Below are 13,135 nucleotides of genomic sequence, written 5' to 3'. Positions count from 1 at the left end.
AGCTGAGAGAATTGTTTGTGAGCTCCTAAAGTGCATTTTTTTTTCTGTTCTTAATAAGCTTTGTGGTGATGGTGTTTTTAAATCTATCTGCCCTTAGGTTCTTGTCTGCCTCCATACTAAGAGTGGCTGAAAGAAGTTCAAATGAATATAAAGACTCTTAGGTCCTTTTCAAATATAATTCCCAAGTGAGGCAATTGACAAACAAAAAACAAACAGAAAAAAATCAAAACTTTATCTAATGGCATCATCAGTGGCCTAGGGAATTATAGTATTGATATTATGAGTCAAGACAAATTTTGGTTAAAAAATCTCCAACCTAGTTCTCCTTGTCTAACCTAACATGATATAAATGATAACACAGAAATTCTGTGTCAGAAATGTTGCCGCTAACAGAGCATAACAATACAGACAATAGCATTCTATTTGTTTAGTCCTCCGGTAACCATGGAGGAAGAAGTACAGTAGGTCAGTATAATTCCCTTTTGCTGTTATGCCCTAACTGTGTTATGCCCTAACACTGTGCATCCCAGTGAAATAGATGGGGGTAGTTTAATCGCTTCAAATGTTTTCTGTCACTCCAACTTTTTCAAGCTTTTCAACTGTTCAAACTTTCCTGGTATTTTCATTCAGAATGAATTGGCTAGATGATGTTTCCAGTCAGCATGTATTTCCCTAACAGGATCCCAGGAAACTGGGACTGATTTTTTTTGTACTCCTGGAATTTGAGAATATTTTCACTTTCGGGGGCTGATGGCAGAAGGATGTGATGATTTAAGCAGGGCTACTTCCAACTACAGGCTTGACAGCATGTGATAATTAATTAGGATGTATGGTGAAGATTTTCCTAAATGTTTTGAGCTTAGTTCATTTAACAATTTGTTATATGCTGTGTGCTTGGGAGTTTTTTGTTTGTTTTTTTAAAGTTTCTACTCTTAAAGAGCTTACCATTTTAGGAAGGCAAGACATCTATATGAGTATGAAATAGACAACATTATCATTGCAAAAGGACTTTGTGTCCAATCTGCTCAGTGGCAAAAACAGATGATTGTATATACACGTACTTAATAAAATATTTAGCTAGGGTCAAATCTTTATCAATCATGGCAGAAAGAAAATCTGTGACAGCTACTTGACAAAAAGATAAGTAAACACAGTCAATCAAGCTAATTTAGGTAAAGCTGACATAATTTAAGGACTTTTGGGTTAAGTGAGGAGTTTAGAGCTCAGTTTCCTAAAGGAAACAAACAGGATTACAAGGAAAGGCAGTTAATGATTTTGTCTACCAAACATTCTGCTTTCAGTCAACTGTTGCTGCAGCTTTAATTTAATGAGAGAATTGTTTGTGAGCTCCTAAAGTGCATTTTTTTTTTTCCTGTTCTTAATAAGCTTTGTGGTGATGGTGTTTTTAAGTCTATCTACCCTTAGGTTCTTGCCTGCCTTCATACTAAAAGTGGCAGAAAGAACTTCAAACGAATTATAAAGACTCTTAGGTCCTTTCCAAATATATCCAATCAATGGCATTTATCATAAAATGGTAATACATACATGCCTGCACCCATTAAAAGTATTACCCTCAGAACAAGATGAAGACAGAAGAATTTTCTAATAGAGTGCCCTAAATTCTTTTATTATGTAAGGAATGGGCTACAAATATAAGACTGATTCTTCATCAACATCAGTGTAACTATTGTCACCAGAGATTTAAAGTTTTCAGAGACTTCACTTGGCAACACAGTTTTTGGAGAAACTATTAAAACTTGAAAATTAAGTCAAAAGCTTTGTTGAGTACCTGCCTTGTATAGAGCATTAAACTAGATATAATGTAAGGATTTAAGATATTGCTGAAAAATGGAAAACTTAAAGAATGATTTTTGAGGACACATGGTGTGCTTCTTTGGGATGCTAGTTTTTTCTTTGTATTCAAAAATTATTTGCTGCTGATGTTTTGATGTGGCAAGTCGCTCAAATTCCCTTGGGTTCAATTGTTTCATTTGTAAAATGAATTAGATGAGTTGGTATCTAAGGGTTTTTTCCTAGTCTAGATATAGTGATCTGAGATTTTTTCCTGGGGAGGGGGTTATTCCCTCTACCAGTAGACACTGTAAAATCATCCCACCTTCTGTCTGTCTTTTCCATGTTTTCCCATAAATCTGCCAGAGGATTTATCAACTGTTCTAGTTCTGGAGAGGAGAGGCAATAATTTATCATTGGCTTATTATATTAATAACTCTGATCCCTACTCATATAGAGAACCCAAGTTACCAAAAGATTAACTTCATGGGAACAATATTAACTTTTATCATTTCTTTATCAGGAACATTTTGTATTTAAAAATCTTCAGCATTTATTTTGTCTATTTTAGTTTTTCTTTTGTTCTTTAAGTGAGCTATTAACATTAGCTAATTAATACCTGCTAATTACTAATGTATTGCTTTTTGATTTAGACATTAACTGAAATTACTGGTCAATAAACACTCGGCTACTTAATGTTCTGTTTCTCCAACTAGAAAAGTTATTGGAGTGGTGACTTTTTCTTTTATCCTCCCTCTCCCCAACCCAGTGGCAGTGATGTTTAACATTCAACCAAGTGGTGATATTTACCATCTCCATTATGTTTAACACTAAAAATGTGTCTAAATATGATAAGAAATAATTTTTTTTTGGTTTTCTTTAATCAGAAGAATATAACTGAGCTTTTACTGAGTTACTGAGATCTCTCAATCAGCACTCAGTAAGTGATGATGATGAAGAAATTATAACGACAATAGCATTCAATGCGGTTCAATTTTATAAGCATTTATTAAATGCCTACTCAATGGCCAGGTACTCAGGGAGATGTCGACTGAGGGGGGGAGAAGGTCCCTGCCCTCAAGGAGCTTACATTCTACTAAGTCAGTAGATAATACAAAAAATATATATTAACCAACACAAACTTCTCTTCCGTTCCTTCCATTCCCTCCATCCCCCCCATTCCTTCCCATCCCTAAGGCTTACCTAAGCGTCCCGATGGGGATAACCATTTCCATTCCCGCCTCCCAGCTGCTCCCCGCCCGCTGAGCCCACGTACACGCATGCGTCAGGGCCGGCCGCGCATGCCCAGTTGTCTTACGGCGCTCTAAAGGTCCTCCCAACTCCGCTCTCTCCAAGCTTCCCTGGCCTGTCTGTATCCTGGCTTCAGCTGCTACCTTCGCCTCCGCTGCCGCTGCCTTAGAGAGGCTGGAAAAATGAGCTAAGCCTCAACCGCGACGTTTCCAGCGCTGACTACAGGTGCTTTTGGTCAGACTAGAGACCCCTCCCTAATCTCCCCTCCTTCCGCTCGGGCCGTCGCCGCCGTGTCCCCGGGGGGCCACGGGCTCCGGAGATGGGGCAGCGGGGCCTGGAGGGCGGGGCGGGCGGGGGGAGGAGGCAGTTTGTGTACAGTTACCATGGAGACGGAGGGCCGGCCTCGCTGCTGCCGCCCGCGGGAGGGATGCTTGCACCGTCTGGGAGCCCCTGAATGGCGGAGCGCGGGCCTGGGGGGCTCCCCTAGATTGTTGTTGTTGGGAAACTCTGAGCGACTTTAGCAAGACCAGCCATTCTGGGGACAATCCCACGGGCTTCTTAATAGCATCTCCTTCCTCCTCCATGCGGAGGCTGTCTAGGGATTGGTAGCACTGAGCGGGAGTCTCGGAGGATCCTGCTGCCCTGCCTTCTCATTCTCCACTCCCATCCCCATCTTGGAGAATACTGAGAGCAAACAGCTGGGGAAACTGAGGCGGGGGGACATGGGCCAGAAGTGGTGCATTGAGTCACCTCCAGGCTCAGGCAGAGGAGGAAGAGAAAACTGTAGCAGAAACAGGGAAAGACTGTAACCAAGCTTTCCATCTAGAGCATGTCTCCCACCCCCTTTTATAAGCATCTCTGGTAATAGACGAAGAACTCTCAGAATGTTAGCAAGTGGTACTGTAATTCACCAAGAGGTAATGTTACTGTTACTACTCATACCTAATAACACTTTTATGTGGCATGGTTAAGGTTCTCCCATCTTTATTGATGTAATTTTGTTATTGTTTTTGATCATAATCTCCTACACAAGCTAGCTGGACAATGTGGGTGTTTTGTTTTGTTTTTGCTTTGCAAATCTTCCCTCCTACCGTTCCTTTCTCATCTTATGGACCCTTTTTTTTTTTTTTTTTTTTTTTTTAAAGCAGTAAGTCAGATCCATTTCCTAATTAATGGAGCATTAGGATACTTGATCAGAATTCTTTTGCTGCATGAAAACACAAAGCTGAAAACATATGAAATACATACATTAAAACCATTCTGAACAAAATAGCAACATCTTCCCTATCTTTTCTGTATTTTAAATATATATAATTTTTAAATAACTAATGCTTTCTTACTTTGTGGATAATTAATTTGTACACCTTAGAAAAGGTATTTATTTCAAATGGAAATAAAGAATATGGTATTTTGCTAGTCATTAAATTGAAAAGTAAAATAACTTCATTATCTATAAAAAAATTTAGTACCCAGGCCACTTGTGGAAATATTCAACTTTTTCTTTGTTGTTAAAAGCGTGAAGTTATTATAGAACTGTAATAACAAGAGTGTTTTGCTTTGAGTACTTCTGTGTAGAATTAGGAGAAACAATTCTTTTAAGTAGTTGGAATACAGATTTTATAAGATTATAAATAAACACTTTGAATTTCTTCCAGACATCAATAAGGAATATTTTGCTGTTCTGACTAATGTTACCCAGCATATAGCTTTTGCTGCATTTGGCAGGAGAGTTTTTGAAAAGTTTAAAATTTTAGTCATTTTGTTATCTTATATGTTTGTTATATATGTACTTTTCAGGAAATATGCAAGATCTTAGAGAACAAATGGAATGGGTTTTGTGTGTGTGTGTGTGTTGTTGTTGTTGTTGATTTTTATTAAGGCTGGGAAAAAAAAAAAGAACTAGCACGCCATGAACAAAAACAGTTCTACCATATGCCTCAGCTTACATTCTTTTTTTTTTTTTTTTTATTTAATAGCCTTTTATTTACAGGATATATACATGGGTAACTTTACAGCATTAACAATTGCCAAACCTCTTGTTCCAATTTTTCACCTCTTACCCCCCACCCCCACCCCCTCCCCTAGATGGCAGGATGACCAGTAGATGTTAAATATATTAAAATATAAATTAGATACACAATAAGTATACATGACCAAAACGTTATTTTGCTGTACAAAAAGAATCAGACTCTGAAATATTGTACAATTAGCTTGTGAAGGAAATCAAAAATGCAGGTGTGCATAAATATAGGGATTGGGAATTCAATGTAATGGTTTTTAGTCATCTCCCAGAGTTCTTTTTCTGGGCATAGCTAGTTCAGTTCATTACTGCTCCATTAGAAATGATTTGGTTGATCTCGTTGCTGAGGATGGCCTGATCCATCAGAACTGGTCATCATATAGTATTGTTGTTGAAGTATATAATGATCTCCTGGTCCTGCTCATTTCACTCAGCATCAGTTCATGTAAGTCTCTCCAGGCCTTTCTGAAATTATCCTATTGGTCATTTCTTACAGAACAGTAATATTCCATAATTTTCATATACCACAATTTATTCAACCATTCTCCAACTGATGGACATCCATTCAGTTTCCAGTTTTTAGCCACTACAAAAAGGGCTGCCACAAACATTCGTGCACATACAGGTCCCTTTCCCTTCTTTATAATCTCTTTGGGATATAATCCCAGTAGTAACACTCTCAGCTTACATTCTAAAGAATCATTGTACTTTGAAGATCACTCGCTTATTTTGTTTAAGTGTCACTAGTAATGTATGAGTATCACTAGATCTATGTATAATACGTGCCAGTTCTTATATTCTAAAGCAGTTTTTACTGTACAATGCCTGCTTCATAGTAGGTACTTAATTAATGTTTATTGAATTGAATTTGAAATTGCAAGATCCCAGTTCAAATCTTATCTCTGATGCTTATTATTCTTTATCTTTATCTATGAACCTCAGTTCCTTCATATGTAAAATGAAGATATCTCTGAAATTCCTTGTAGCTCTAAATCTTTGAACTTATTCTCTACTTAAAAATTAGACTTCTTGAGGAGCTATAATAATAATATATAATAATAATATATTATATAATAATAATAATAATATATAATAATAATAATAAGTTGAAATTAGAGCGTATATCTGTCTAATTGAGATTCTCAGGAAAACTCTTCTTGGGCCTTGGGTATTCAACAGTTTTATCAGACTTGGGAGAAGAGTATGGCCTGCTTTTCAAGTTTATAAATGATAGTTGGATGACAGATTTAGGTCTAGAAAGAACCAGACATGCTAGAACTGTGGGCTGAATTTCATACAGTGATATTTATTAGAGGTAAGTGTTTCAATTGGCAGAAAAGATCTAACTTTGCTTACATGAGATAGCTTCACAAATACAAGACGTCCAGAGATATAAGTGTTTACTGTTGTCAGGTGCTAGAGACTGAGACAGAAAGGAAACAATCCTCATGTGTCCTGGAACAATCCCCCTTAAAGAATTCAAGAATCTCTAAAGCTGCTAATGTCTTCCCCTCAAATAAATAAGACTTTATATCTTTTTTCTTTTTTAATATGAAACACATTGCTTAGAGAGCCAGCTTCAGAGACAGGAAGACTGGTTTTAAGATTAACCTCTGACATGATTTGACCCAGGGCCTGTCATTTGGATCTCTTAGTGCCTTAGATAATTCTCCCTCTCTCTTTTAAAAAAATTATTATTATTCATTTTTTAAAAATCTTGAGTTCCAAATTCTCTTTCACTTGTCCCTCCCCCATTCATTGAGAAGGCAAGTGATGTGATATCAGTTATACATATGAATAATGCAAAATATATTTTCATATTAGCCATGTATCAAAAAGAAAAGCAACAAAAATAAAGTGAAAAAAATCATTATTACAATTCCGCACTTAAGAGTTCATCATTTCTCTCTCAGAAGGTGGATAGCATTTTTCATCATGCATATTTTAAAATTGGATCATTTCTTGATCAGAATTGCTAAGTTTTTCATAGATGATCATTGTTACAATACCAGTGTTACTGTGTACAGTGTTCTGGTTCTATTCACATCATTTTGTATCAGTTCTTATAAGATTTTCCATGCTTTTTTTTGAAACCATCCCTCATCATTTCTTTTGACATAATAGATAACTCTCTTAAGACTCTTAAGTTCTGAAGAAGATGCTGACCTTCATTGGTAGAAATAGTTATACTTTTTGCATTTGCTTACTGTACATGTTATCTCCCCTATAGAATTTAAGCTCTTTGAGAGCATGAACTATTTGCATTTTTGTTTTTATATTCCTATCACAAAGCACAATGTCAGGCACATAGAAGGTGCCTAATGGATGTTAATTGAAAGAATATAGAAATAAATTTAAAATAAATTCAAGGTAATTTGGAAGGAGGTGCTAGCAGCAGGTGGAGCAAATGGTTTATGTGAAAGGTGATACTTAAGAGTTTAGTTTAAGGCCATGATTGAGATTTAATTTTTAAAGTATGTAACAAACTTACCTATGGTATCTTACCTATGTAATGCAAAAAATGTTAAAGGTATCTGCATGGTCATGACTGGATATATTAAGCATTATTCTTTAGGAGTTCTTGCCAAAGAACTGTCTAATAAAAATGATACTAGATTAGAGCTGGAAGGATCCTAGAGATTGTTTAATACAATCCCTTTATTTTATACATGAATTATTAGTAATCTAACAATATTTATAATTGCCTATTGAAATTTGACAACACATTTTCTTGAACAGACTTCTAGAACTAAATATGATTGACAGCAACTTAGTTTAAGTATATTATAGACAATTATGCATGGGAACTTTGCTCTAAAGTTTGTTGAAAAAAATACTTATTTGGGGAAAAGCTTATAACCTTTATTTTTATAGTAATCATTATTCTTATAATTTGTAGTATAGGTGGGACATTGTCAGGTAGTGGGATGGAAAGGAATTGTTAATTTAGAATCCTTTTCAGCATGGTCCAGATCACCGTGAAGGTTGGAAAAACAAAGGATTTACAGTATTTGAAAAACAGTATTTATTAAAGTAAAAGACAAATTAAAAATGAATAATTGATAAAAATGAAGGGGAGGGAAGAGAATATATCTGAAAAATTACTTTCTCATGTAACTTATGCTATATTTTCTGCCTTTTAAAAGAAAGACAATTTAATGTCATATCTTTATTTTCTATATCTAGTGGAAAATAGGATTATGGGGGAGAGTAGAGAAAAGTCATTGATATATGGATTATCCATACATTTAGCCAGACATTTATATATTTCCATCTATATTATAAATTGTATTATTAAAATCCTAATATGTTTTGTCTTATGGAAAGGGAGCCCAGGGTTTCTGCTATGCTTATTATACAAATAGTGTCGGGATATGGGATAGTCTCTGTTCTTTTCTATTTTTGTAATAGTAACAGTTTAGTATATAGTATAGTTAGGGGTTTAGTTTTTAAAATTAATATTCATTTGAAATGATATCTTCCTTGAAATGTTTATGTGATTTTAAATGTTCATCAACATTTAGCATTTGAAAGTATAATATAGCAAGAAATAATATAGATTATTTAAGCATTCACTAATTCTTTGATTTTATGTTACTAACAAATAATTGATATGTTGCTATCTGTATGCAGTGTGTGGTGTGCTTCCCGAAGGATATTTGCCTGAAAAAAGAAAGATGCAGTCTGCACATGATAAAAAATTAGAAAAACTGGACCCATTTTATAGACGTTCATTGTCCAAGCAGAAGACCAGTGCAGAAATCATCAGTGAAGCACGAAATGCATTAAGGACAGTTAGAACTCAAAGACCATTTACACCACGTGAAGATCAAAGAAAACTTTTTGGACCTGCATCTTCAAGGACAGCAGATAATAGACCTCCTTCTTCTTTTAGGTACCTGTTTTTGTTTCTATGTAGTTTTAAAAGTTCATGAAACCCAAGTGGCCTTTTTCTTATTCTTCTGGTTAGAGGTAGGCATTTATGAATTGATTACAGGTGAATTCCTCACCATCTTCTTAGTAATCCTCTGTGCCTTATAATTGATAAAGTTTAAAGTGGTTTAAAGTTTTATTTATAGAAAATGGTATAAAGTAAAACTTTATACTATGGAAGTATCATTAATCAATCAATGTGTGCTTTATCTCACCTGAAAATTAAGAAAAGGAGTTCATTATTAAATATTCTTAATTGAACTTAATTGAATGTTTCAAATTTCAATTTTTATGCTACTGATACATCATTTTGTTAGTCAGTGCTTTTTATTTACCTTACCTGAAAATTGTGAAGAGGAGTTTATTGTTGTGTTTTTAATTTTTTCCTTTTTCAAATTATCCTTATTCTTAAAATTTTAAATCTTAAATACATATTTTATTATGGTTACAATGTTAAACTTTACTAGCTAAAAGTAAAATATATCCTAGAAATTAAATAATTAAATATACACAGAAACTAATGTGTTTTCATTGTTTCCTATACTAGCCTTCATGCTTCCAGCTTTGAATCATCTGATTCAAGACCAATTTCTGGTACACGTCTCAGTCCACTAGAGCTTGTGAGTATCATTAGTTAATAATGTTGCATAATATCATTGAAATGAAATACAATGAGCACTTCTCTATATTTTAGGAGGACTGGTAAAGTGGTAGACATAATTATAATTTTATAGCTACAAGTTACTTTGCATTAAGTCCAGTAGTACTTTCAGGAGGAGACAACACAGTTCCATTATAATGTTTTTATAACATGATAGTAAAGAAAAGAACTTGGAAAAAAATGTTTTTCTATAATTATATTGATCATAAAAATACTCTTTCAAGGAAGTTTATAATTTTGAAACTACAAACTTAAGAGAAAAGTAAGATGTTAAAAAATTAAATATGAGCAAATGGATAACAAATATAGGCAAGTTCATTGTAATAAATCACGTAAACGTTCCCTAACCTTGGAGTTCACATTGGCTTTGGCCAGCTACAACATACGAGTCTTAGTTAAGGTGAACATAATGGATCTGATTTACCCTAGATTGATAGGCCAAGGGAGAATTGATGCTTGTAGTCAGTCAGTCATCAGTGTTTAAGCAACTACAAAGTGTCAGGCGTGGACAAAGAATGGAAAAATCCCTGACTCTCAAGGACTTTACTTTTTGCTGAATGTCTAAGTGTGTGCAGTTGTACATGCAGCTCTGGGAGTCATTTGCATACAGATAATAATTAAACCCCTGGGAACCAAAAAAGTCACTAAGTGTAAAGAAAGAAGTGGCTTAGAACAGGACTTTGGGGAATGCTCAGAGGGATAGATAATGAACTAGCAAAGCAGACTAAGAAGATGTATTCTTACAGGTAAGAAAAGGAGAAGAGAGCAATATTGTGAATATCCATAGAGGATATAATATTCTGGAGGAGATAGTGGTGGTTAGCAGAGTTTTGACATACAGCAAAGAGGTTTAAAAGGATGAGTGCTAAGGAAAGAATATGGTTTTGTCAATTAAGAGATCAATGGGGATAGAGAGGGAAGAGAGAAACACACACACACACACACACACACACACACGCACGCACACACAGAAACAGAGAAAGAGACAGAGGGAGAGAAAGGAGAGAGTTATTTCAGATACATCTGACTCTTCATGAGTCTGTTTGGGATTTTCTTGGGAAAGACAATGGATTGGTTTGTTGTTTCCTTCTGCAGCTCATTTTACAGATGAGGACACTTGAGGCAAAGAGGGTTAAATGACTTGCCCAAGGTCCTATAGCTAATAAATATTTGAGGCCTGATATGAACTCAGAAAGGGAAGTCTTCTTGATTTCAGACCTAATACTCTATATACTTTATCACCTAGTTGTCACAAATGAAATAATTGTAAATATTTTCGTACAGCTAGGTCCTTTTTCCTTTTAATAATGATTGCTGGATCCAAGGATATAATGAATGTTGCCATTCTGATTGTTATTGCTATTTGGCATTTAAAAACTTATCACTCCCTATAATCCTATTGAAATGTGATGAAATACCCGTTCCCCACAGCTCTACAAACCTTGTAATTTGACTACTTGTAGTTATATTTGTAAATTTGATTGGTGGAAGGTGGCATTATAAAGTTGTTTTAATTTGAGCTCTTCTAATTATTAGAGAATTAGAATTTGAACAGCTTTTCAGGCAGTCGTTAACAATTTGCATTTTCTCCTTTGAAAAATGTCTGCCTATGTCCTTAGATTTTTTTTCCCATTGGAGAAAGAATGTTATTCTTACAGATTTTATTGGTTCTGTGTAGACTAAATGTCAATTTTTTTATATAAAATATTTCCATAAAAGTCATATTGTGAACGAAAATATAGATCTCCTACTTAAAAGAAAAACAAAAATAAATTAAAAAACTCAAGAAAAACAAAGTGGGGAGAGAGAGAGACAGACACAGAGAGACAGACAGAGACAGAGACAGAGACAGACAGACAGAGAATTTGTATTCAGACACAAATCAGTTCCTTCTCTGGCATGGATAGGATTTTTCATCATAAATCCTTAAGAGTACTCATGGATCATTGTACTGATGAAAGTAGCAAAGTCATTTACACTTGCTCATGCCAAAACTTTGCTGTTATTTTGTATACAGTATATTTTATACTTTGCTTGAGTTCACTGATGCTTTCCAAGTTTTTTCTGAGAGCATCCTGCTCATCATTTCCCATAGAAGAATAACTGAATGTCAAATTTCTAACCAGATTTATTCACTAAAGAGAGTTGGAAAATCTATAGAAATCCAGTGTTGGAATCAGGAAGACCTGAGTTCAAGTTTTGGGACATACTACTTAAAATTCTCAATGCTCTAAGCAGCTGTTTAGGCCCCCACCTGGCACTGGGCCCCAAATACTGGGAGACAGATTTTTATACATTAAATGAAACAATTAACAGAATATAATCCAGGATACAGGATTGGGTAATCTGATTAATAATTGTAGGAAAGATTCGGGACATTTTCAATTGGGAGGAGGAAGGAGTTTTTGGAATTGGGGGAATAGGAGAGGAAAGGTGAGAAGGTGAGCAAGTGGACTTTCCCAGGGGTAAAATAAGGTGTCATTAAATTCCCACAATTAATTAGTAGGAGGAATTTAAAGGAAAATGAAACCTAAGTCTCAGAATGCAATCAGTTTTACAAGATGGGGTCAGTTTGGATTACATAATTTTCTCAATCATTGATATAGTCTGCTCCCAGATACAAAACTCTTTACATAAAAAACACTAGACTTCTCCTAGTATTGTCATAAGTCTTGAATCTTGAAACATGGCAATCTCAAAAGGAAATCAGACTTGGAAGTAGACACAAAAAGCAGTGGAAACGTGAGTGTAAGTAGATTGCAGCAGGTTGCTAATGATGACAAGTATGCAAAAAAAGGAGCATGAGATAGATCATCTAGTGAAAAACCAGAAAAGAATGTGAGGTAGGCATATGATGGAGGAAGGGATAATGAACAAGGAACCTAAGACTAATGGCTCTGGAGAATGCTTCCAGACCACTGATTGAATAGAATATTTATGGAAGATTCCTGAGAGGACACAGACAGAAATGACACAGTAAGAGAAAGCTTAAATGGATCTTGATCTGTACTCTTGAAAGCCATAATTATTGATTAGATCCCAGGTCCCTCAAAGGATAAATATTTAACAACACTTATTGCACATAATTTTCATCTATTCCTTTTTATCTTGTAGGTACCACTCTTTGTTGAACAAAACATATTTTTGTATAATCATTTTCTTTTAGTTTCTTCTGATTTTGTGGATAATATAGAGGCATGCAGAATGACTTTTACAGGTTCATTTTATATTTTGATAGAATGCTAAAATAATTTATTGCCTCAGTTTTTTTGTTGAGTTTATTGGATTTTCTCACTACAATCCCTGCCATTTTCCCTGTTAAATGTAAGTTCCTTTTGAAGGCCAAGGACTGTTTTTCTCTTTTGACTTTATGGTCCCAGCATCCAGCACAGTATAGTTGGCACAGTGAACAGAGGAAAGAAGAAAACAAGCATTTATTAAATGCTTATTGTGGGCTAGCCAGAGAGAGATAAAGTAAT

At 35.0% G+C, this 13,135-nt stretch overlaps 1 protein-coding gene across 4 annotated transcripts in view; it reads left to right on the top strand.

Moving 5' to 3' along the window:
* The first annotated feature begins 435 nt into the window (after nt 1-435).
* ARMC2 (armadillo repeat containing 2) overlaps nt 436-13,135 on the top strand; it is a 166,903-nt gene continuing 154,203 nt past the window's right edge. The window contains exons 1-3 of one of the 4 annotated variants that reach the window (XM_031964442.1): nt 436-465; nt 8,696-8,957; nt 9,543-9,615. In XM_031964442.1, the coding sequence (XP_031820302.1) occupies nt 8,740-8,957; nt 9,543-9,615 (291 nt within the window). In that variant the 5' untranslated portion in view covers nt 436-465; nt 8,696-8,739. Of the gene's footprint in view, nt 466-3,124; nt 3,268-3,430; nt 3,960-8,695; nt 8,958-9,542; nt 9,616-13,135 lie in introns of those variants that run through there. The other 3 variants (XM_031964440.1, XM_031964441.1, XM_031964439.1) reach the window with 3 other exon arrangements.

Source organism: Sarcophilus harrisii, chromosome 4 (assembly GCF_902635505.1).
Source record: "Sarcophilus harrisii chromosome 4, mSarHar1.11, whole genome shotgun sequence".
Classification (NCBI taxonomy): Eukaryota; Metazoa; Chordata; class Mammalia; order Dasyuromorphia; family Dasyuridae; genus Sarcophilus; species Sarcophilus harrisii.
Note: the sequence above shows the minus strand (reverse complement) of the source record. Positions and strands in the feature narration are given on the sequence as shown.